Below are 27782 nucleotides of genomic sequence, written 5' to 3' on the forward strand. Positions count from 1 at the left end.
TGTCTTGAAAACATTATGATACTTTATTATTTCATTATTATTTACAATTTTATTATTTTTTATTTTGTTATAGCTTATTTTAACTCTATCATTTTTCTATTTATTTTTGTAACTCATTGAAGCATATAATACGTAATTGTTTATATAGTACTAAAAATAATACAGTTGTATATAACAGTCGGAATTAATTTCGAAATGCACGAAGTATTTTTAGTTATTTGTTGAACATTTTTTTAATTAATTTCTTTCATCTATTTGTGTACTAAGACTAAAGGCGCGATTATATTTTTTCTTTCTCCATTTTGGTCGTATTATAAATCCTCAAAGACAATTCACAAAGAGAAATCTCTACCTCGGGCAATGGAAAGCATCTCATCATACTGTAGTTACAAATAGACTTTTACACATACACGTATATGTGTGCTAGAGATGGATCTTGATTAATTTGGAGTCAACTTTTTCTCGAAACACAAAATTCACGAAACACGACTACAAACGTATAAAGGAACGTGTATTATTATGTTTACAATCTGTTTGACGAAAATAAAAATTCTTGTAAATATAATATACAAGTAAGAACTTATTTTCATCAACTTTTATCGTGTACATATATATATATATATATATATATATATATACAATATTTGTATGTACATAGTTGAAAAATTTGTGTTAAGTTTAACAGATATCTCACATGTCCCAAATGGTCCACAAAAATTGTTGTGTTAATTTTACATAATATATATGGCCATATGTTAAATGAAGACAAGAATACTGTGTAAACATTTTAACAAAAAATAAATGCAAAACTGTAAGTAATTTAAAATAAATTTGTGTAAAATTAACATAATATTAATGTAAAAATATGTTAATTTTAGATTTATTCCTCATATTATAAAATAAAAAACCAACATTTTTTTGTAAACTTTAACCGATAAATCTTGTCACTAATGAAACAGAACGTATTTATCGTGTAAAATTAAAAATAAATTGTGTTATTTTATACCTTTTTTAGTTGTTTAAATAATTTTACATTTAAGTTTAATTATCACATGAATATGTTAAATATTGAACACAAAAATTTTAATGGTGACCGTTTTTAACAAGAAAACAAATCTTTCTACTGTGTATATAGTATATGATATTTTTTGTAATATATATAATAGAAACGAGTATTAATTTGAAAACTAAAGAATCATCCTTTATCCGCGAATAAAACTTGATTCGCGAACAAAACTTTATTCCTCGTTTCTCATCTGTCACTTGCAAGGTAATTTCGTTCTAATTCTGACCAGGAGAAACGTTATTACGGTATAATAGTGTTACCTGCGACCTGTTCGGTATATATAAGGTATGCGTGCACGTGCACATCATAAATTTGTGCGACATTCGTGAACATTTGCGAATGCTGAGAGTCGCGCGGCAGTGAAAATCGATGCGTTATTAGTGTCGGCTGTAACTCCATTATCGATAGTTAGTTAAGTATCGATATACGGGAGACCCCCGGAAAACTTGGTTACCCTATGAATAACATACCTTTAATAACGACATTAACGTCGAGACGTGGAAATATTCGAGCACGTCAAACTTGAAAATAAGGAGATCTTATATTCAATTAGGATTTCGCGGGAAGGAAAATTTGATCAGATCGCTAATTTCCGGCGTGTTGTTGGAACAACGATAGGATTCAAGTTAATTAAATTTTTCCTGAAATTATTCCCGAGAAAAAATGTTTTTTATATAACAATGTAAAAAATTATATAGAAAATTATACATATATGAAGCCTTATAGTTTATATATATATTATATATAATTATATATAAAAATAGACATATTTCACATATAATTTTACGATTATATGTATAATTATACAATGATTTATATATAATTATATATAAAAAATTTTTCCCAAGTTAAATGTTGCATATCATTCTTATAATAATGAAATCAAATTTGACGTTGAAAAGATGCATTTAATTAATACACAATTTTTTCCTCTCTTTCTATTATTTATTGTATTAATATTATATCTTATGTAAAAATGGGTTTCAGTTAAATCAGCTGGTTTTTCTTATATGTTGTAGCTTATGATCTGCTGAATAAAAAATGTAATAGCTGCAAAGATAAATGAATAATGAATAATTACTAAATTACCAGTCAAAGTATTTTAGCCTATATAACATATACGAGAAAACTAGCTGATTTTACCGAGATTTTATCTAAAATTTTATATAAATTTATAAAAATCACACTATAAAAAAAAATAAAAAAAAATTCTATATAAAATTGAATCTTAGTAAAATCTGGTTTTCTCATTTGTTGTAATTTTTTATCTGAACAAAAAATGTAATATGCTGAAAGTTAAATAATAGACAGTTACTGATTTACAACCATTCAAATATGAAAAATTCGGATTTTATGAGTTATTTGACTGTAACTCAGTAACTATCGAATATTTAACTTTGAAGCCATTGCATATTTTTTCAAAAAGCAACTAATTTAATAGAAATTTATTTTTACATATTAATATGGAGTACTTTGAATAATTTTTTTCTTACATAAAATCTATAGGTTTAAAAAATTAATAAATAGCACGACTGTGTGGGTTCTACACTGTTCCAATAATATAAAATTAAATATGCAAAAAAAGTTTATATATGCCTACTTTTTTTTTATAAGGAAAAAGTTATCTCTCGTAATATATCTCTTGAATGATGCTCTCCAGGCATGATGAAAGTATATGAGCTAAGTATTCGACATGCGAGAAAGGTTGAAGGAGAATCTTCTTTTTTAAAGGGGAAAGAAGAGAGACCGTGGAATTTCTTGCCTCGCTCACTACCCTTCATATCCGTACGATATATATATATATCGTTAGGCGTAAACACACACGTAATTCTCGGCGCTTGATAAGAGACTTGTTTACGATAATTTATTAACGGCGAGATAGCGCGGATTTAATCCAACATCTTCTTAACGAGTAAGGCGGGTAGCACTCTCACGATCACCTGATGATGTAAAAAAAGAACAGTAGCGCTCCGAGGTGTGGTTCCGTGTAAAATGCCTTCGGCGGAGTTCACACGCAAACACGCACTCGAGTGATGAGGGAGAGAGATCGAGAAAGACAAATAAACAAAGGACAGGAGAAGTGACGCAAGGGCGTATCTGAAGAGCATTATTCGCGCAGCTGCACCCGCCGCATTGCATTTTCCAGTGATGGATGAATCATTTAATGCGCGAGCGCAGCGAACTCATTCGCTTTGATTAATTGTACTAAAGTTGGGAGAAAGAGGATGAAGGAGAGGGAAAGAGAGAGACGGAGAACTTAATTAACGAATGAAAGCGAGGTATATCATTCCGTTTGCGGAACACCATGACAGCTTTTTAATATTTCATATTTATATATAATATTTAGTCGAAAAGTTATGTGTCATATTTTTTGCGCCATCTCTGTTTTACATTTTTAATGATACAGTTCAAACCATTTATTTCACATTTTCGTGTACAATTATCTTCGTGATTGTAACGGGGGACGAATGATATTTTCTCGCATATTTTGGATGAAAGAACATAAATATTAAACATGCAGTTTTTTACTCGAGTTCGCGTGAACTGATATTATTATAATTCAATCTGGCTTTTTCGAGAGTGACTTTTTTTTTACGTATAAAGAGATATATTTTAGAATTACAATTTTATTATATGTGTTATATTATTGTATTATTATTTATATTATTATTATATTATATTATTATTATTATATTTTTCATTACAATTATATTTTACAATTTTATCACAATTTTCTCCCTTACAATCACAATTTTTTTGCAAGCAAATAAAAAATCTGTTAAAGTGAGATTTTTATTTACTTATATTAACAGTGTTTGCTGTTATCTAAATAAAATTATATAGATGATCATCTAGATGTTTGATGTCATCTTATCTTTATATAGATAATAAAAATATGTATTATCTATATCTGCATCTTAGATGAAAAAAAGTATTATCTTAAATTATGTAGAATAATTTTCAGATAATTTTTATTTAGAATCATAGCACATAAAAATACTTAAATAATACAATTTAAGCAGTAAGCGATAAAAATTTATCAATAAAAATATGAATACATATATTTTTATATCCCTATGATAATTTACATTTTTTTTTAATATCTGTGTTTACATAAGCAGTCTTAAAAATCATTATCTAGAAAATTATCTAGATGAATCTTTTATCTAGGTATATTTAAAACAAAATCATCTTTATCTTATCTTAGATGAATTTACATATTTTTATCTCATCTTTATCTATCTAATTTTAAAATTATCCAAGCATACAACATTGCTTATTAATTATTCGCGGAATACACAATTCTTTAGCGTGATTTTTTGTATCGCATTTAATTTGAAAACTACTGACAGCTCGATATATTCATTAAGGGGAAAAAGGAATCCAACTTTATCGAAGAATCTGTTATTTAAACGGACGTGTACACAGGGACATCCTGTAGCAGAGCGAAATGCAGGCGCGGAAAAAGGCTTGAAAGAGGGAATCGAGGATGGTTCGTTGATTAGAAGTCGAAGCGACGGACGTTTAATCGAATTTCAGCGTCGTCGAGGTATCGCATTACCACAGAAGAGCATTCTGAAAGGAATGTGTCGATATTTATTAGCAAGACGAATATACGAGAAGCGAGAACGCGAGACGGAGCGAATGTATAATATATATATATATATATATATATATATTATATATATGTACCAACCTGTAGCGCGTGTGCTATTAATGAGATTGTAATTAAATCGCGGGCGTGGCTAATGGCAGATCGGAACGTATGACAGAGAACCACGCGAGAAACTCACTTATATTACTTCGCGCAAGTTCAATTATTCCTCTCTGATCGATAATCCCTCTATCGAAATTCTGTGCCCAATCAGGAAGAAAAAGTATTTTTCCTGGTATATTCCTATATACATCATATATTACATTAATCTGATTATTAATATATACTTGTGTCTAAATAAGTACGAAAAATTGTAGATGATTCTTTGTCGAAAATTAAGAGGAATTTCTTTTATAAATAGATACTCTTATATTCCTCTCTGAGGAGTTACACTTTTCTAAAGGGAGATAAAAATTAAGTTTTTTTTCTCAAGTTTCAGACAGATAAAAAAAATGAAACTTAGTGGATATTTTTCTTATTAAATGGATATTTATTAATGTTTTTTAAAATAAAAACTTTATTTTTATCTCTTTTCTTTAGAAAGCTATAACTCCTTAGGGAGAAATATAAGAGTATACATATAGATATTTATACTATTTATATAAGAAACCTCCCTTAATTTTCGACAAAGAATCATTTTCTAAAATTGTTCATACTTATTTAGATACACTCTGTATATATAAATTATTTATATTTATATTTAATTTATAATTATTTATATTTAAATTATGTATATTTATTATTATTATTTAAAATTTTATAAATCAGCATTACATAGATGGATGTAGACAATATAATTATGCAGTTCATTACGTAATAATTTCGAGTTTATTAAATTTTGTTTCGAACAGTATACGGAATATCTTGTATAATTATATAAAAGAATATGATTTTATACGCAAAATATAAATCAAAAAGATGAGTCACATTTTTGCAATTTAAAGATTTGTTTAAAAGAAGGACAATTTTAGAGAACATGGAAAAATTAATTGTTTCTTTTCTCTTTTTGTTAAATATTCTCGAAAAAGCTTGAAAGATTTTTTATTGTAAAGAAAAAAATGCAATAACGTGTAATTAGTTTTAAATAAAAAAATTATTAAGATGTATCTTTAAATTAATATATTAAATTATATAATAATTTATCGACTAATTTAAAATATGTAATAAATAAATAATTACATACATAAATATATGGAAATTATTTTTATATTAAAACAAAATTTTTTTTTAAATTATACGATGTATGATAAAAAGAATTTACTTTTGATTAAACTAAATTTAATTAAATTTTTTATTCGTTTTTCTGACGTGCAATCATCTCCCCGTTGATTTATCGAACATCCTTTTAAAGCATTTATATACTTGAATAAAGACGAGCGACAGCGTCTGCTTCACTCATCGTGTATGATGTGAATTATTGATTATTGAATCAACATCAGTTAAGTATCTTTCACAAGTGTATTCCAGTGCATATGTGAACATGTTAGAATAGATGCTGTCGATTATAAATGCAAAATAAATTGGCAAGTTCATACACGCGCTCCTGGGAAATAAGCAGGAAATACGCCGAGAAAGAAAGTCGTTTAAAAATAGTAAAGGACGTCGTGACGTCATGTATATACATATGTGTTTACATTAGTAGGTTTTTTATTTCCGAAGAAAAATTAACGACTATCCATTCGCGAATAGATTAATTAAAAATAGACGTGACTGCATTCGTGATATATACCCTTATCTTCGAGTGTAATTATTCTTGCATATTTAATTTAGCCCCCGTGAAAACCTTTTTTTATATATAATTATATGTAAAATATGTCCATTTTTATACATAATTATATAAATTTATATATATAAATTATAAGGGTTCATATATATAATCATGTCATATTATATATGAAACATACATATTTATGTATATGAAAAAATACTTATCTATTATATATATATATATATATATATATAAATTTATATAATTATATATAAAAAGCACTTTTATCTAATTATATATGGACATATAATTTCATGTATAATTTGGCGATTATATGTATAATTTTATATATTTCTATATAATTTTATATTGTTATATACAATATAAAAAATTGTTCACGGACAGAAATATTAATAAGATCTTTGCAATTACAAAATTATAATCCATAATTATTTTAATAATTATTACGGTTAAATAATTTATTTATAGATAATATTTTTTTCTTAAAAATAATTTTGTATGAGAAATTGCTCTTATATAAGTAAGCAAATGTGATTCGCGTATTTATTTGGTACTTACGTCTATAAATATACATTAAAAATGTTTGCGCTATCTTTCTCTGTTTTTAAACTTTATAAATTGTAAATAATTCCATCTCGTGTTCAGCTACGTGAGTCGACCACCCAATATCGATGAATATGCAGGCACATATTCAATTACTGCAAAACAATCACTGTTATTATTCACAATATATAGAGAGTTTCTCTTTTGTATATCCTTAGGGTATTAACAGTGATTACAGCTATTTCCGGTACAACGTCTAATTATTACACCAGGTTTATTCTCGCTCTATTGCATATATATTTACCGATGTGCTTGCTATTTATTCAAGTTATCAAGTTTTGTTTCTGCAGAAGTTTGTTTATAATAAATAAGAATTTTTAAAAATATTTACATTAATTAAACCATATTAAAACTTGAATGGAAAATATATCGAAAGATTAAGAGAGAATTAGAGAGAAATAGGAGAAGAGGAGAGAGAAAGTATATATGTCTCATTATAAAATATAGCTATATTAATTTATGATACATTATGTCTATATAATTATTAATCAAATCTTATGAGGGAAAAATAAGATAATGTCTTCCTTATATTTGCTAAAAAAATATGTAAATTATATATTGTTAGATTTTGTTCGATGCTCTTATATTCTGAATACGATACTTGAATATAGAACGAAATTATATGACAAATATGATCGTGAAATACGAGTACACGTGCACGTGCTCTAGATTGAAATGAAATCTCGATGGTTATTTCGATTACAATGGACTTTTCAGCAAATATAGAGCGCATCGAAAAAATTCGGAATTTTTTTTGTTCTGTTGAAAAAGCTTTCAAGATCGTGTCGTTTTAACACAGTGTCACAAAAGGAATGAATGAATATGATTTTTGTAGTTCATATATATTTTTGTTTTATTTTTCAAATATAAAAAAGAATTAAATTTTAATAAATATTACATTAATTATTAACAATTGATTTGTCTAATATTGTTTAATGATTTTTTTTACAGATATGACGCTTTAAACGATATCACTTGTAAATTATATATTAAAATAATAATTAAAGAAACATGTATTTTATTAATCTTATCCTTAATAAGGATGATATTCAAAATATGTAGGGTATAATATTGATATATATGCGTTGCACTCGTACAAATGCATCCGCAGAGAGAGAAGATGCAATTTACTTCCATAAATTACATGGCATTAGTTCTGGATGAGAGTCAATCTCAAAATGAAAATCTTTAAACTACTTTTTTTATATGTTTAATAAAAATAAAATTATTTTCAAAATCTACCTAACAATGATAATATTAATTAAAATAATAATATTATATAATAATATAATACAGTAATAATACGTACATTGAGAAACAACACATTATTTTCTTTACTATACTTTGTACAGGCAAAATTAATATTATAAGATGATCATATTAATTAAAACCATAATGGACGTAGTTCTCTCTTATTGCGAATTAATAGTTCTCATTATGAGGATTTCCAGTGAAGTGTGTATCGTTAATTTTCAAGAATAATTACGAAACTTCCTGACGCATTTTAGATGTCGCGTCATTCGTTATTGTTTGAGCAACTTTACGCAATAAATAAGCGCGCTAACAAGTTTTGCTTAACTTTCTTAAAACAAAGCGTCGTTACGAAATGTCGATCATTATTTTGAGGAAACACAGCGCCGACCTGTCATTAATAATGATGAAGAGATCACATAATCAAAGGTCGTGCTTTGAATTTAGAATCCCATTATATGGCTTCATCCATAATATATATACAATATATCTTTGCTTTATTTAAATTTGAACAGCATCGTTCCCAAATTTTAAAACAAAAATTTTATGAATAAATCAGTTTTATCACGATAAATAATTTTTTTACAATTATTTTGCTTTCTATCTCACTCACACACGCACGTACATTAAAAAAGAAAATTATTAAATTAATAAATATTTATTTCAATACTGCCTAATAAATCATTTATTTGAAACAAATAAATATTTATCTATTTTAAGAAAAGAATTTTCTTATGTCAAATAAATATTTTTCACATCAAATCATTAGTTTCAAATAAATAATTTATTACGCAATATTAAAATAAATATTTATTCAAATTCAATAAATTTTTTTTCAGTATACGGACAGATAACACTTTCTGAAATATATTAAAATTGTCTAAAAAAATACAATTATTGTTCTAAAAAGATGTCGGTCGGGTTTATACGCGCGCGTTACGTTTCATTTGCATTCAATGTATGTTTCGTTTAAATCAATGTTCTGTAAGTTATTATGGTTGGTAAGAAAAAGATCATAAAACAGGCGAGGAACTCTCCAATAACCGATCACGAATAAATGGAGCCAGATAATTCGTTTATCTCATCACACCATCGCGTTGCTCGATAATCAATTGCCTAACCGATCAATTTGCACGCGTGGGTGAAAAAGGATCTGAAATCTTTCTTAATTAACATCTTTTACTACTTTACATATATACGATTACCTTATGATTACAATCTCACAATCGCGGTCACAAATCTAATTTTTTTATTATTTACGTGCACGCAAAATTTACTATATGTATCCATTTGAATATCATGACATGCTACATGTATCAATAATTATGTTAAAGACATGCTATAAAGTAAATTAAAAATGTTTGTAGAAAGATATAGCTCTTTTTACAAAACAGAAGAATTAATTTTTATACCTTTTTGTAATAAAAAGAAATAATCAAATAGGTATAAGATTTAAAATTACATTAAAATAAATATTCACACAATATTGTTATTAAAAGGGAAAAATGGGGCATGTTAGAGTTGATAATTAATAATTACCTACATTAATTAAAATTGGAAAATTCTCTCTGAAAACATTCTGTACTTACACAGAATGATATCCAGATATTTTTGTAGGTTTTAATTAGCAATCAATTTTTCGGTAATCTTCTCAATCACAAAAACATCATTATATAGCGGTTTAGTGTCGACTTCTAATTGTAGCCAGCAAAAGAAAGCTATTAATACACATTAACGTTACTATACAACTGCTGCTGCTGTTTCCGCAGCATCCGGACGACCTCTCCGCGTATCGATTTGTTCAACGTTTTTCTTTGTGGTCGTGAATAATGCAACGCAAGCGATATCCGCATCTCGGTCCAGCGGTGCTGCGTGAAAAATTGCCGGGAATGTTGGAAATCGTGGGATGAAATCTTGCGAGCGTGCACGTACATCCGAATATTTGTATTTAGATAATATACACGGCTCGTGGTGTATCAAATCTATTAAAAAAATAGTATCGAATTTTGAGATTAAAAAAATATTGCTTTTTCGACATTGATTCGATCGTGCGATTCATTTTATTCTTAAAGCTCGATGGATATTTTCGTATTTTGCAAGGTGTATATCTGAGAGAATAATTAAATGTCGCAAATATAGAATATCGCTTCATTCATTCTAACATTGGTGACGGATGAATAAATTAAAATATCTTTTTCAAAAGAATATATTTGTTTTTTTCTATTTCGTGTCATTAAGTTATTTTTTTAAATAAAGAATATTTCTTAACGGGCTTATAATTATGGGGAAGGAAATTTATTTGCATATTTAATAAAAAAATTAAATTTAAAAATTAAAAAAGAAAATATAAGAAACAAAAAATTGTAATCATGCCTTCTCTGGAAAAAATCCTGCAGACGTGCATGTATATAATTGTAGGTTTATATCACGAATAATCATGCTAATCAATATTGTAGACAGGTAAAATTCAAATAAGAAAAAAATGAATATATTTGAAAGAAATGAATGCCTATAAAACACTATAATTCTTTGCCTGATAAAATATTTTATTTTATTTTTGATACATCTTACTTACTGAGGGAAACCTTACGTTTTTCCACAGAAAACGCCAGTCGTTGGTGTTGGCCCAACGGGACATGGGACAGTTACTCCAACTACTCTCTGTGCCGCGGCGTGCGACCACCGGCGATGGAGCTCGGGGTAGAAATAACGACCAGGCTATATTTCATCGGCTACGGCTTGTCCTTATTCACTTTAGTAGTTGCGGTCTGCATATTCATCTATTACAAGTAAGAAATCTCAACCTCGAATTTTCGGATTTTTCTCCTTGCAGATTTTTCTGAGGTGACGAGAAAATTTATCTTCATTTTTTAATTTATTATTGTTGAAATTTTTAATAATAAATATGTAATAAATTTATAATATATATTTTAAAATATATAATATATATTATAAATTTATATAAAAATACATAATAAATATAATAAATATATAATATATAATAAATTTATAATAATATAAATAATTGGTAACAATATAAATAAATAATTATATAAATAATATAAGCGGTTATAAATATTTTTGACAGAATTCTTTTCATATATTTATAATTTTTATTTCGAATAATGAATAAGAGAAAACTGGACCGAGAGAAAAATATAAAGAATACATATTATGTGTCAATATTAGGTGTTGCAATTTTCCTTATAGAGGTAGTCGTGGTTTTAAACAGACATTTCTGCACTTTGGATTTTCGACTTGTTGCACCTCGTTGCTTCCAATGGGATGCTTATGATGCGAGATCTCGGAGCGAATGGCGGAAGCAGAATTTTGCTACCGGCAATTCTAATTCTGCTGAAATGGTGGAATTCTCGGTTGGTTCGGTTTGTTTCAGAATTGAGATCGCTCCGGGCACCATTGCGTAGTAATCTAGATGTTAGCTGCACACATCACGAAAATATTCCAAACAGAATCTCTAATTTCATTAATGTTCAAACGTTGTGCATAATTGAAGTGCGAATACAAAGTTATTATAAATTTTAAAAAGTTATTACAAATATTTTCTGTGTAAACTATTAAGAGCACCCATATTTTAATGTATCAGCATTTTATGGTGTATCGCTTCAATTTTATCTTGTATTCTTCTATTTAACTCCTCTCTCTTCTATTTAATCGAGCTCAACATGACATACGTTAAAAATTGCTGCGCCAAAGATGATATAAGTTTAAATATATAAAGTTAAACTGATTTAACTTTTCCGATAGTCAGCAATATCAGAGACAACCTTAAGAAAGAAGTTTCTTATCGAACAAAAGAATTGCTTGGATGAAGTCTTCAAATAGACTAAATCGAATTTTATATATTATATAAAAATTATATCTATCCAATTATTATTAAATTTAATTAATGATGAAGTTAAAGCGCATACAGTCTAATTATTTCAAATTTCAAATATAATAAATATAATAAATATATAATAAAAATTTAGAATTGTTTTTCAATTATTATGTGAATTCAAAACTTCTTAAAAATAGTTATAAAAGTCTTGAAAAAATTTGAAATAAAGTGTCTAAAAAATCTTTAATTAATATTTCCTTTGAAATTTTTAATTATATGTTTGAAGTAATTCAAACTATACACTACTATATCGACATAATTTATTATTGTATTATTATAAAATCTATTAAACAAACATGATAATTATTTAAATAAAAATAATTTTTGTCCAAAAATTATTTGTTTCAAAAATGTTCTTTGATTTTTTTAAATAATAGAAACGAAAGAACGAAATCTATACAAAATTTACATACATATAATGTATGATACATTTTTATTTTTTATTCAAATTTTATACTATCAAAATTATTATTAAATTTAAATTTTATTTAAATACAATTTTACGATAACATCATTTCAAGAATAAATTTTGAAAAATTGAACCGTGTAGAAAAGAAAATGCATTAAAAAGATGATAAATTATGTTATAAAAAGTAATGTTGAATAAAAATCGAATGTAAAAGTTACGTTAAGTAAAAATCAAATTCGATGAATTCATGAATATAGGTAGATCTGTAAAGATAATTTTCTGTGAGCGTAAAATATTATTTTCAAGATTTATTCAAAAACTGTTTGATTGATGAAAATTAACTTTTGAGTTTTTTTATTTATATTTTTCTCTTCTTGCAGAGAGTTACGGTGTCTTAGAAACAACATACACACAAATCTAATGTTCACATATATCATGGCTGACTTGACGTGGATTCTAACTACTGTGATGCAGGTAAAGGAACAATATTTTTTAATCATTTTTATTATGTCAACGAGTTATATTTTTAAAAAATTACATATATATATGTATATATGTATATATATATATATTGTTATGAAATATTTATTAATTTTCCATAATACATTTGCAACCTTTTATATAAATTATAAATATGCTTTAATATTTTGCTATATTACACAAATCTTCATGCATGTATATAAAATATCATTTTATGTATATCTTTGTTAAAATGCTCAATATCGTAAACATATGTACTTTAATACATTATTAACGGAATTTTATTATTAAATCCGTTTCCATTGCAAATCTTTGTTTATTCGATGTAAAATGTTAATTAAACGAACGCTCTTCACGAGTTCTCGAATCATAAATAGAACGGATTTAATATGCTACATCAACTTCGATTTTTAAATGTATCTTTTCTCATTTACATTTTCATTGATGTTAATTTTAGTACATTATATGACGGTTGCGTTGTACAAAATTATTTTAAATTTAATGAAGCGCTGCTTCTGATCAATCATGTTGTAATATTAATTCCATTACGTGCTTTGACTGCCAAAATTAGTTTATCATAAAGAGCGATAGCGAACAGCGAGGGAGAAGAAGGGAAAGAGAGAGGGAAAGATAAACGTTATAAAAATTATTCTCGAGCATTGTGTGGTAAAAATTGTTTACTTTTCTCGAATATTTTGGCGCAGAAATATGCGATAAAATAACAAAAAATTAATTTAACGTGTCATATATGTATTTACAAATTTTTAACAATTTCCTGATTCACCATTTTGATTTATCTCACTAAATACCTTTGTGCACTCTCTTCTTTCTACATTTATCTCTTCGTAACAATCAGTTTGATCTTTCGACATTAACAATGGGAATGGAAAAGAAAGCGGAAACGAAAAGGAAAGGTGTCGTCCTTTTATTTCTTATTAACGATTAGTTGAAAGAGATGACAAAAGAATTTTTTTCTCACCTGTCGGATCATTCCTCTGCGTGTGTCACTGACAAATGTTGCAGTTAATATCCCCTCTTCTTTATGTGACATCCAACAGCTGCGGGTTGAATTCTGTAATGCGTTTCCGCTCCCATCTCGCGAAATTTTTTTGCGAGCCGGAACAAACGCCGGGAAAATTAATTATGTCGACCAGCATTTCCGGTAACCTTTGAATACACATAAAAATTATAACAACAGATTTTCATTGACTTTTACATGTATATATATAGACTTTCAATGCAGCTTTGAGAATTATTATATTCAAAGAAAGAGAAGGGAGAGGAAGAAAAATAATTAAACGCCCTTTACTTCTATTTTCGATTAAAATGATTAAAAAAATGTCAGGTAATTTAATTTAATTTGGTGGAAAAGTATATGTAATGTGAAAAATTATATAATTAAATTAGAAAACTTTAATTTTTTTAAACGTCCACAGAAAAAAATTACGCGAGGTTACGTGAATAATTAAGAGCAGCGAAGCAGCGTCAATATTGTAAACCTCGAACATTATTACAATTTATAATTAAGTGCACAGTTTTCGCGAGTTTTATTATTGCATTATCAAAAATTATTTAAAGAAGAGGCTGGCAGGTACATGAAGAGCAAAAATTGATGAAAAATGGAAAGATGCTATTTTCGAAACAATTCCCTCGTTGACTAGTAATTTAAAATTTATAGAATAAACATTTATACAATAATCTGTTCAAGCATTTGTTATTCTATTTTATTTTACAATTTTTACTTTTAGGTATCCATGCAAACGGATATACCAACTTGCGTGACGTTCTTCTCGCTTCTTCACTACTTTCAGTTGACGAACTTCTTCTGGATGTTCGTCGAGGGTGAGTGTAAAAAAATTTGCAATTATTATACATTAATATTATACAGTTATATTTGATGTAGAACAGAGTTCAATATTTTATATTTATTATTCTGATTAAACATAGAAAACAAAATATTGCAAGAGTAGGTATTATTTGCATGTATCTAAAAAAAAAAAAAAAAAAAAAAAAAAAAATAGCTTGAAAAAATATATAAACAAGAGAAATAACGCGATATATATTTTTTCAACTAGTGTACTTTACGTTCTGTACAGGTCTGTATCTGTATCTGTTAGTCGTGAAAACATTCACCGGCGACAACATCAAGCTGAGACTCTGCCTGGTGATCGGCTGGGGTGAGTGATTAAGTATAATTATAATTTCAAATTTGCGTTTGATCGGCATTAATTGCACGATAAGATTTTTACGAGCAAACAAAATTTTATTGCAAAATTTTATTTGATAAAAATATGAAAATATAGATGTGTAGCTTATAAATATAAAAACTTTATATAAATACATAAAATGTATTACATTTGTAATAGATATTTTGCATATTTCTTTTAATACTACATTTCTCGATTTTTATGTATTATATATCTGTACATCAGAGCTAAAGTGTATCATTTTTTATCAGTTTAAAATTTAATACCTCGGTCGAATAAAATTGTATCTGACAAAAACGGACTTTAATTCTGACGTACAATTATAGTTATATGTATATCGACATAGGAATTATTAAAGTAACAATTAAAATTTTGTTTGAAATTATAATAAATAAATGGACTTAATATATTATTAATAATACATTAACGATTAAAAACAATGTTATACTTTCTCTCTGCTAAATTGCAATGGGCAGGCTAAGTCCTAAAAGTAAATTAATTAAGTGTTACAATCCTCTACAGATGGCTACTCCGACAGGCAAATAAACAAGAATCGATTATGAAGGACAATATTTAGCCGAAACCATCACAATTCTGCTGGAAAGCAGCATATTTGACACGTGTCAGACTTTCCGACTTTTTTTTGGCTCAAAAAGAAGCCACTTAATTCTGTTTGCATTTTTAAATTACAGAGACCATTTATTTGTCATTCAAATATAGCTTATATAATTTATTATTTTAATTGGACAAAGAGAAGAGTTGCAAAAAATGGGATATTTTTCCTATATACCTTTGCCGTGATTTATCCTGCACAACTTATTCTAATAAGCAGATAATAAATAAATTATACATAATATAATTATATAATTTTAATAATATAATTATATAATTTTTCAGGTATTCCAATCCTCGTAATAGCGATGTGGGGAATTGCCAAATCGTTGAATCAAAAAGTCATGCACCACGTGGCGAATCAGCCTAATCAGGTATGAATATAAATCAGGACTTCTCCGACAGCGAATTTCCGTCTCGTTGCGTGTCGAAATCTTTCATTTCCCGATAAGCGACGTGAACCGATAACGGATAGCGCCGAAATAAGTACCGATCAAAATTTCAACCACGTTGCCTATTAACGCCACGTCCAAGTACGTGACAAGGATGAGACACGTGGGGAAGGGAAAGGGTATAACATCCACGTGGCCGGGATGATTTCACGTCGATATATACATCATTGAGCACGTATGTTTCGACAAGGTCGTTTATTTTTTTATCTCTCGTCGCGACCGAGAAAATTCTTATTGGATCGCGTGTAATTTTTTTCCAATGTCACAGAGGGGGTGTAAATTACAAAGTGATTAAAAAATTGAGGATTTTTGTCCGCATTTAAATTTCGAAAATAAATATTTGAATCTTTAATTTAAAGTAAAATTTATTTTAACAAAGGTTTGTAATTAAAACATTAATTATAAAAATATTTAACATATAAATATAATAGAAAATTCTTGTAAATTGCTAAATTTACTAAATTTATGAAAACATTTTTTACATATAATATACATTCATATAATATACATTGATCAATATTTTATATATTAGTTGTAATTAAAAAATTAATTATAAAAGTATTTAATATATAAATAATATTAGAAAATTCTTGTAAATTGCTACTAAATCTATGAAAAATATATATATATAATATACATTGATCAATATATTAATTGTAATTAAAAAATTAATTATAAAAGTATTTAATATATAAGTAATATTAGAAAATTCTTTTTAATTGTTACATTTACTAAATCTATGAAAAATAAATATATAGTTTACATTGAGCAATATATTATATAATATATTAATTAATATATACAATGTATATAATATATGTATATATGCAATATGTAATATTCAAACACGATGCAGTGTATATATATGTATATATATAAAGCTTAGCGTATGCATTGATCCCTAGTTGTGGGAACATCCATTGATGTTGTAACACTCAGCGTTAATTAATCAGGACACGATAATCCTTTTTGACAGGAAGTCGCGCTTTGGAGACATTGTCCCTGGATGATACCGCATCCCTACGACTGGTTTTATCAAGCTCCCGCTGTAACAGTTCTCGCGGTGAATATGGTGTTTCTTTTCATGATTATGAGGGTGAGTACATCTCGTCGCGAAAACTATCCCTGAAGTGCTATTTATTTAACAATCATTACTTAGAACAAATTATTCTATTATGCATTATTTACGTAATATTTATAATTTGTTTTACATTTTATTTTACACTCAAAATCAAATTTATATAGTTCTATAAAATACAAGAATTTTTTCATCATAATAAACCGTGCCTTTTTGTAGTTAAATTCCAGTAAAAAAAAACTAATAAACTAAAATATTAATTTTAATATTGCCTTATATAAATCATTTATTTGAAACAAATAAATATTTATTTGTTTGAAAAGGATTTTCTTATATCTCTTAAATCTTTTTTTACATCAAATCATTATTATTAGTTTCAAATAAATGATTTATAAAGCAGTATTGTGTGAAATAAATATATTTATTCGTATTCAATAAACTTTTTTTCAGTGTAGTGTAGAGAAATGTTATTTAATCGAAATTTAATTAGGAAGTATAGTTATTGAAAACTACTTTGACTACTGTTTCGAAATTATTTTCGATTAAACGAAACTTTCACAAATATCATTCGATTACGGGCGAATAAAATGGCGTATAGGATAACGATTCCAATTTAATGCAATCGGTGATTTCTCACCGAGAAGCACGATAAAGTGGCCAATGTGTTCGTACACGTGTATCCGGCGATAAATTGTCTCTCCTTTCATCCGACGCGCATTGAAGCTTTCAGTCGTAACTTTGGCCCGTAAAGCGTAAATGCAAGCGAGAGAGGCGCATTTTTTATTCAAATGATAAAACGGGAATGGAAAAATTTATATTCGAGCAAATGCTGCTGATCCTCTTGTTGTACTTCTGCGAATACAAATATCCGTCTAATGTACAGGTGTTGATAACGAAGCTATGGTCCGCCAATAACGTGGAGACCCAGCAATATCGGAAAGCCAGTAAAGCTCTCTTGGTGTTAATACCACTTCTAGGAGTGACGTACGTGCTGGTCATAGCGGGACCCACCGAAGGTCAGGTGGCAAATGTATTCTCCTATGCACGAGCGGTGCTGCTTTCTTCGCAGGTAAAGAACCGGTAACAATAGAATTTTAAGCGCATATAAAAGAAAAATTAATAACGCCATCGTTCCGAGTAGCAAATGACGTCATTAAACGTCAAAATAACGTGATTTTGACATTCAATGACGTATATGCTTGTTAATCTGGAATATCAATCATAATCAATTAAAGGTACATTTTTTTAAATAGAATCGAGGAATGCTTGACTTAAATTAATTTTTCAAATTATGCAGATATACAATTTGAAAAAATTACATTATATTATGCAAGTCAAGCATTTTTTCGATATTTGATTTTATTTATTTTTTAAAAATTTGCTTTTAATTGATTATAATATTGTATGATATTTCAGATAGCAAGTATATGTTATTGGAAGTCAAAGAACGTCATTCGATATTTAATGAATTGATTATTTTTGTTACTTGGGATGATATTATTAATTTTTTTTGTATACGTTTAAAATTCTATTGTTTGAAATTATACAGATATATACAATTTGAAAAATTAATTTACGTCAAGCATTTTTTCGATTCTATTTATTAAACAAAAAATTTGCCTTTAATTATGATATTGATATCTCAGGTATAGCAAATGTCATTTGGACGTTTAATGACGTTAGTTTGCTACTTGGGATAATGTTATTAATTTTTTAAAAACTGGATTTTGAATAATGTATTAATTTATTTTTAGGGATTCTTTGTCGCGTTGTTTTACTGTTTCCTGAATACGGAAGTACAGAACGCAGTCAGGCATCATTTTTCACGATGGAGCACCGCGCGAAATCTCGGCAATCACCGGAGATACTATAACAATTGGTCGCCGCGCTCAAGAACGGAGAGCATAAGGTACTCGTTTCACGTATCTCGACGAGAAACGTAATCCGTTTCAGAAAGGATTAATGAGACTGATCTTTTTTTCTTTGACATGCAATTTGCGATAATCGCTATATATGGACACAGTAATAGCGCAATTTAATTTCGAAAAAAAAAGAAAAAATAAATTACAAATCTCTTCAAACTGATAGGAAAAGAAATATAAAATCCTACCAGTTTGCCGATGATTCGCTTTATTTTGTATAATGGGGGATTAGATTTTTACACGACACAGTTCTTTTTTTTATCCACGGCGCAGGTTGTACTGTCAACCGTCGAATCCTTACCAAAAGCGGGAATCCACGGTAAGCGAAACCACCACTACGACAGTGATAGGCCCGAATTCCACCACGACGTTCCTCGATAAGTCCAAGAATGTTATTTCGGAGGACCTCAACGAATGAGACAAGAGAGATTCGCGAGAGGAATTCCACGCAATGTGGGACGAGTCTCGTCGCGTTACATCGCAGCAAATTGTAGATTATATTTTTGACGAATAGCGCGCAATTGTGCGAAGACTAATATGCTGTATTTGTGCAAAAATAGCCGCATTTTCTTTGAGATTTTCAAGCACAGGCTCATTCCAAGATGAGGAATGTAGTAATAACGATATAATACATTATTCATCGGCAATGATACTGAATCTGTTTACAAAAAAGATCCACAATATTTTCGTATTATTATTATATAAGACTTCTAGCTTTTCATTGCAGCCGTAATTTTGGACGAAAGCGAGAGAAGTTGTGTGAATTTTATATTTGTCTTATAAATTAAAATAAAATTAGTTTTCTCGTATATTTACTATTATTCGACGATAATATATATAGAATAGATTTATGAAATGTAAAAACATTAATTTTCTATTCAAAAGTTAATAAATAAATAAAAATATTTCATTTATCAAATTAAGACCATTTGCAACTAGAAATGCAGAATATATATTTAAATTAAATTTTATCTTTAAAATTTATTTAAAAAATTAAAAAGAAAAAGTTCCAAATATATTTAATAATCTATATACATATAATATATCGAATGATTACGTATAAAAACTAATTTATTTTGATATATATATATATAGTACAAAAAAATTACTCAACTTCTTACATCACAATATATAATACACGTGCAAAGCGGCTGCAGAAAAGAAATTGTACAGATATATACATAATCTCCCAGAGAGAATCTCAAATTATATAATTACGAAAAAATAGATGCATTAAGAAGAGGCGACAGAAATTTATTTTATATAATTTAATTTTAAATAATAAATATTATATATCTATACTATTGCAATCATCATATTACCATATATTATATTATTATTACACAATAATTCATATTATCGTAATTGTAAATAAAGATGAATTAATGTTTTCATGCCACTGAACACAAAAGCGAACACAGTAGAAATAAAAAATAAGGTTAAAAACTATCTTGATCGAATTTCAATTAATTTAATCGACCATTTTAATTCAATCGGCAAAACTATCTATATGTATGTATGATTCGTGCTTTCGAATCGAATTTCTCTTCCATATATATCAAAGAGAAAAAAATTAATAATTCTATCTGTTAGCGAAATACTTTATCGGATATCACTTGATCGTCGTTAAATTTAATTGGAATTTAATCGAAGTCATTCTACTCACAGTCAAGATGCTCATTATTTCTTTATCTCTATCTCTCACTAAAACATATCATTAACATTCATCCGGGTTGCAATTATACGTAAGATATGTTTTCTAATATTTTATAAAATTAAGAGACGTGTAGACTCCACAATAGGCAATAGTACTCATATCAGTAGAAATCAATTATCTTTCTTTCTTTAATTTGCGAAAAAACAAAATTTCTCATTATAGAAAAATGAAGACCGTTAAAAAAAGAAACATTACATATTAAAGTAAATTTATAAGCAGTATAGATAAGGTAATATTAATGTATATGTATATTATCATTAAGTTATTTAAATATCGATTATCCGAACAAGTGAAAGAGAATACATCTGTTATTGATAATCGCTTATGAATAATTTGGCGTTTTACTATAAAGAATATTTATACAATAATGAATGTATAAGTTATATAAGATTTATAGATCTAATAAAGATCTGTAAAAATTTGTAAATTCATAAGATATAGAAAGATCTATAAGATTATAAAAAATGGAAATCAAAATGTATGTCTATAACACATTTATCTGTGTTTTTCTCAAATGTACAAATACGTACAATTGTATATATTGTCATAGATAGCTATATAAATATTATTGTTCAATGTTGTTATATGTAATATTTACAAAATTACATTGCATAAGAGTTACGAAAATTTTGTTGTTGATTATGTTTCATATTTTTAACTTTAACGAATAAAATTTTCTATATTTGTTACATTAAAAAATTAAAATTGCATATATATATGTGTGTATGTTTATATCGTGAAAAAAAATGTCTGTATAAAATACTATATGTTTATGTTCCATACAAGGATGTTAAAAAACGTAATTAAAAAAAATTGGAGGCTTTGTAATATTCATTAAATAGAATGAAATGTTTTATGATGAATATATTACACGCTTTCTAATAGTAAATGTCCTAAATATCTTTTTCGTCATAAAATATCCTACATTTAAATATAATATATTGTAAAGAAAAAAGGTATACACACATATACAATTTGCATTAAAACAAAAAAAACAAAATATTAAATTTCTTTTATACTATGTATATAAAAATAATTATTTCTCTACATTTTATATACATAATATAACTGATTATAATATGTAAAACATGATATATAATAAAACAAAAGAAGATTGTAGTATAGACATACTCTATGAAGTGTGAAATGTGTGCGAAAAACTGTACCTGGTCATCATTAAGAATTTTATTCTTTTTTTGGACATATTTTAAATCAATCAAATTTTCATACAATATTTTTCATACAATAAAATATAGAATAAGCCAACACACACATTTTGGTAAAGCTCCACAGAACATTTGCCAAAAATGTACATACATATACGTGTATATATATATATATATATATATATATATATATATATATATATATATATATATATATATAGTCATACATAAGTAATATATATAGTCATACATAAATAAAAAATTTGCGAAAATAAAAGGCTTATCGTTCATACAATTACACATTTCGTTACATATCTTTGGACAGTGTAATATTTAAATGTTGATATATAAAATTCGATTTTTAAGAACGTGCTTGATTCTGAAGTTTTACACATGTACATTAGCAGTTGCAATGTGTGTAATTGTTGTCTGAAAACAAGTAGTTTGCGTATAAGTATTCCGCTATATACAATAAAATGAATCCGATCGCTTTATATATATATATATATATTCGTTTATAAAAATTCTCGTACCAAAATTTTTTTTGCATAAACCTTAGTTTTACGAGCATCGTTTCTCTCACAGTGTGTAAAGCGCATAATTGTTATAGCATAAATTGCACCAGTGTATAAAACATATAATTATTCGAACCCCCGTTTTTAATCCCAGAATACTAAAGTATGAATAAAATATAATGCAAATATTAACGCATTAAATTAGAAACGTGGGAATAATAATTTTAAATATTGCATTAACTTAATAATAATATTTTTACTTTAAGAAAATCTAATAAATCATATATTTTTAAATATTTTTCTGGAGACATGATTTTAAAGAGATATTAAAATTATTACAGAATAAATTCAAAAACAATTTAAATTGATTAATAAAAACGAAAATTTCCATTTAAATGCCGTTATCTTTTCGGATAAATGCATGTTTTCTACATTCGGTTTGAACAAGTTATAATTAGTATGCTAGGATAAAGTAACTATGTATCTTAATAAACAGAGCTTTTCGTGCCGTCACATTATTGTTTGACTGTATATTTGCTTGTATAATTATACTCTATTGTGTAAACGTTTAAAAGAAAATTTTAAAAATTATATAAATATATTTTTATGTTACACTATTAAATTATATAAAGACATAGGAGATTCTGAAGCCACAAAATACAAAACAATACGAATCCAATAAGAAAAATCTTGCGATAATAAAATTCTTCTATGTAAATTTAAATAATTCATATATTAAATATAATATATATATATATATATATATATATAATAAATATAATTATATTAATTTATTATATTTATTATATTTATATATAATTATAATTCATATTATAATTATAATAGTTAATTTATACATATAAATATAATAAAAATATATTATATTTATTATGATATTATACTATAATTATAATAGTTAATTTATACATAGTAATAGTGTAATAGTTTTAGTCTTATTTTTAAGTCAATCTCCACATAACCTCTCCTAATAATATCAAAAATATTCAATCTGATTTTATTTAATATTAATATAAAACTTTCTTAAACGTGTATCAAACTTATCAAGACAATTTTTTTACACATAAGTAATATAAATAATTATAATTAATTTGATTCTATTAATATTAACATCCAAAATATATATCTAATTTGATTAACATTTAGAAACAAGATTGTTTTTTTTTTTAATTTTTGTTTTAAAACTTTTGATTGTATGTAATGTAATATTCCACAGACAAAACTAGACAGTCTCTTAAAATTAAAAAAAATGGACTTCTGGAAATTAATATCAAGATAAATCTGTTTGATAGCACTAAATATGCTAATTTTTTGCACATTTAAATATTTATACAACTGATAATAGACTAATTTTAGTACCAAATTAAAATTAGTTAATTTATGAGAGTAAAAAATTAAACTTACATTTTGCATTTTATGATTTCAATTCTCCTTCATGATGCAATATTAACTTTGAAATGGACGGCAGGATATTTTGTGTTCTAATGCTTCTCAACTAAGATGACAATACAGATTAGATATCTAAACAAAACTTGAGAAAAAAAGCTGCTTATCTTAAAGATATAAAAAAATCACTTGGAATGTGTACACGTCAGGAAACGATACTCCCTGAAGTTAGAAAACAAGTTAGAAACGATTTAAATATAAATTAAAATCTTATATGTATAAGAATTTTACATTCATTCACAGTGTATTACATTGACAACTGCATTCAATATTAATTGCTATGCTTTTTCTGTCGTTTTTGTTTTTTAATGAGATAAGAGCTAACAATACTTTGTACAAGTTTTATTATACAAATATATTAAGATATAATTAATTCAATTATTATACCGTGTATTATATAATCAAGAGTTATGCGCTTCCTCGATTTTTCGTACAAGGCAATATCCTTCCTCTTTAATAGCGTTAAAAAGAACTTTCCTTTTGCAGTTCTTTCTCTTTTCTTATTAATATTCCTTGCGCTGTACTAGAAGAAATTGAAATCTACACGCTCACGCGCCTGCACAGGCACAAAACATTTTTATTCTATTCATTTTGACGCTGTTAACCGTGAGGTATCTTCATGATTCTGATATTTTGGTTTGCCATGAGTGAAAGGCAAGTATCTATATTTAATCATGTGCTGCAAATAGAAAAAAAAGCTGTATTAATTAAAATCATATTTGTGTATAAAAAATAAATAAAGATCAAATAAATTTAATGAAATAAAAGAGAATTCATTCACTATTTTGCAGAAATGGAAATTATTTTGCAAAAGATTATTTACTTTCAACTTAATTCAATTTCATTATTTATTTTCAACTTAAAATGTGAGTCTTTTCACAAATCTTTATTATATATATATATATATATATATATATATATATGTACAAAATTTTTTTATTTCGTAATTTTCAAATGTAAAAATTTTATATATATAGTCTTTCAATAATTGCTATATTTAAATAATAAAAAATAAATAAAATTAAAAATAATAAAAATTTTATAACTCTTCTAACAAGACTATAAATTATCGTTTCCTTACCTTTATTTGCCGCTTCATTGTAATACAGAATAACGTTATGAAATACATAACAAGTATCGGCCAGAATACTGGGATGTTAAAGCAATCAAATAGCGTACATATCATGGCAACAACTGTAGACTTTGTTACTGAGTACCAAAATTTAAATTCAGGTAATCTTCTGATAAATGGCCTAAATTCCTCATTCGATCTTGTAGGTAACTCTGGGCCATCTCCATCTACAAATTCATTCAAAATAAAATTAAATTCAATTAAATCATCAAATTAAAGTAAAACTTGATCAGATTAGCTTTAATTTTATTTTATATCTCTTATTTTATATAATTTCTAAGAGTTTTAATGTCAATATGTGATTTTACTTAATCAAATTGGATTTAATTAAATTCTATAAATTTGTGAAGTAATTATATGGATTATTTACCATCAAAATCCATGGCAGGATCAATTTTTGGAGTAAGGAATGCTATGAATAAATTGAGGTGATAAATTCCTAATGCATATGTAACGATATACCATCCCTGCAAACATCAAAGTTTCTGTGTATTATAATACAGTTGTAAGGAATGGAACTCATAATTTATAATAAAAAATATCATACTTGAGAGATAAATACACGTAGAATAAAAAGTACTAATAGAAATAGGGCAAATAACCATCTTGATATTACATGGGGTGTCCATAGATCTAAGTATCTTTGATATATCTGCAATAATAAAGATGTTTTGCTGTGATGATTATATAATACACACAAGTATACAGAAAGTCATATGTGATATAATGCAATTAGTAAAATGCAATAGCTGCATAGATCAATAACAAATTGTAGAAAACAATTCAAAAGGATCTCATAAATCTTTATCAGCATCTCTAATTTCGTTTTATTATAGTTTATAGTAATTTATAATAGAGGATTATATACTTTAAAATAAAATAAAATATAAGAGAGATAAAGGTAAGTATATAAAGTATTATAATAAGCTGTGTTATATTAACCTGCGATATTCTTGTTATTCCTTGACTGACAACATTCCGTCTTCCAGAACCACCCAAGTCTTCATCCTGCATCATGTTTTCTTACTATAAGCACAAACAATTTTATTAGACTTTAGATTATACAGATTAAAGGTGATTAGTAAATTATAAAATCTCTACTTTAATTAGATATTATGTAATGTATAAAAGAAATAATCGTATACAAATTAATATAAATTGTTACAATCAATGTTATATAAATAATCTGTCTTATTTTTTTTTAATTTAGCTGAAAAAAAATTCCTCAACTTGTAAAAGCATGTAGTCATTTAAAATAATTTTAAAAAACGTTACATCTAAGTATATGTGAGTCATACAACGTTTGAATACAATTTTCCAAAGGTCACCAAGCTCGTACATTAACAATGCTAATTGTTCAAAATCCATCATGAAGAGAAACAATATCATAAATTAATTATTTACGATCAAAAGCTTATCGTGCCGTCTCTAATCAATAATTAATAATAATTAATTCAGCCACGAGAGACACACAAGAAATAGAAAGAGTTTCATTATCATAGCTGATGCGAATTCAAATTCATCGCGACATTGCAGGCGAAATATTTGATGTAATTGCGTGAAAAAAAAAACTGTCAAAGAAGACTCATCACCGACGTGGAATTCAACCATTTCTACGATCGTGCGAGGGAAAAAGCGCTAATATTACATCGTTCATTCTGGCGCAACATGGTAGGCTAAAAATCTAACCTAACTTCCCGAGAGTTGCGCCGATGAGCGATGAATCGGGGCGACTTTTCGGGGAAAATTTGACGTCGCGCGATCGTTTACCTGCGATATTTGCCGTATTTTTTGCAGCGCACGCGTCTCGCCGAATATATTGTCTAAAAAAATATATATAACACGTCACAACATCAATGGCATACTAATAAATGATTAGACGTTCTCAGTGTAGAGTATGTGCGAGGAGAAGGCGCCTTCTTCGCTGTCACGATTCGCGATAAACCCGAACCTCTAGGTTCGTTCTCGCGGAGCTGTCATCGCGACGTGGACACCTCGCGATTGGCGGACGCGTTTGTGCGCTGTTTCATGAAGCGCGCTTCGTTCGACGCCTGCGTCACGCGGCAGAAAACGTGGGACCAATCAGCGCGAAGAGTCTCACGCCTCGAAGTGAATGTAGCGTCGAACGGGCGCGTCTTTAATTTAATCTCGCTCGCCGACAAATTCGCGACAGTCTGCGTCCGCCGTGCGATTAGAGGGTTGCGTTAGGAAAGTATATTTATAATTTGAATAATTGTGCGAATTATATATTATGTAAAATCTGGAAAATAGGATTTAGGAAGATTGCATTTGGAGGCTTTCTTTTTTGTGTTTCGGTAAGTCAAACTTTATTTGTAAATTAATTTTTGAATCTACGTGCAGAGGAAAATATGATTTCAAGATTTTTCGTGAATATATATATACATATATAAGATGATGATTGAGCG

General features: G+C 27.1%; 2 protein-coding genes across 6 annotated transcripts in view; one reads left to right on the plus strand and one right to left on the minus strand.

The window, feature by feature from the left end:
• Dh44-R1 (Diuretic hormone 44 receptor 1) overlaps positions 1–23273 on the plus strand; it is a 79437-nt gene extending 56164 nt beyond the window's left edge. For all 4 annotated transcript variants that reach the window (XM_029319691.2, XM_029319750.2, XM_029319626.2 and 1 more), the window contains 9 exons: positions 10907–11093; positions 12992–13085; positions 14840–14933; positions 15188–15268; positions 16196–16284; positions 17339–17458; positions 18324–18509; positions 19195–19349; positions 19636–23273. In XM_029319691.2, the coding sequence (XP_029175524.2) occupies positions 10907–11093; positions 12992–13085; positions 14840–14933; positions 15188–15268; positions 16196–16284; positions 17339–17458; positions 18324–18509; positions 19195–19349; positions 19636–19780 (1151 nt within the window). In that variant the 3' untranslated portion in view covers positions 19781–23273. The remainder of the gene's footprint in view (positions 1–10906; positions 11094–12991; positions 13086–14839; positions 14934–15187; positions 15269–16195; positions 16285–17338; positions 17459–18323; positions 18510–19194; positions 19350–19635) is intronic.
• A 1278-nt stretch (positions 23274–24551) lies between these two features.
• LOC114937890 (protein RER1) lies at positions 24552–27311 on the minus strand. 2 transcript variants are annotated; one of them, XM_029311912.2, is made up of 6 exons: positions 27127–27311; positions 26299–26382; positions 25904–26008; positions 25727–25823; positions 25306–25523; positions 24552–24903 (listed from the first exon to the last, which is right to left on the minus strand). In XM_029311912.2, exons 2-6 carry the CDS (start codon positions 26371–26373, stop codon positions 24811–24813), a joined length of 588 nt encoding a protein of 195 aa, XP_029167745.1. In that variant the 5' UTR covers positions 26374–26382; positions 27127–27311; the 3' UTR covers positions 24552–24810. The 2 variants fall into 2 exon arrangements, with proteins under 2 accessions (XP_029167745.1, XP_029168502.1); XM_029312669.2 differs by lacking the exon at positions 27127–27311 and adding an exon at positions 27046–27079.
• Positions 27312–27782: the final 471 nt, after the last annotated feature.

Source organism: Nylanderia fulva, unplaced genomic scaffold (assembly GCF_048542155.1).
Source record: "Nylanderia fulva isolate GAGA-0341 unplaced genomic scaffold, ASM4854215v1 Scaffold3, whole genome shotgun sequence".
NCBI lineage: Eukaryota > Metazoa > Arthropoda > Insecta > Hymenoptera > Formicidae > Nylanderia > Nylanderia fulva.

Bases quoted from the DNA above. Each gene is read 5' to 3' on its own strand.
- LOC114937890 (XM_029311912.2), bottom strand. From the start codon at position 26,373: ATGATGCAGGATGAAGACTTGGGTGGTTCTGGAAGACGGAATGTTGTC. The intron at 26,009-26,298 runs GTTAATATAACA...TTATTATTGCAG, and splicing joins GAATAACAAGAATATCGCAG to ATATATCAAAGATACTTAGA. The intron at 24,904-25,305 runs GTAAGGAAACGA...TTCTATTTGCAG, and splicing joins CAATGAAGCGGCAAATAAAG to CACATGATTAAATATAGATA.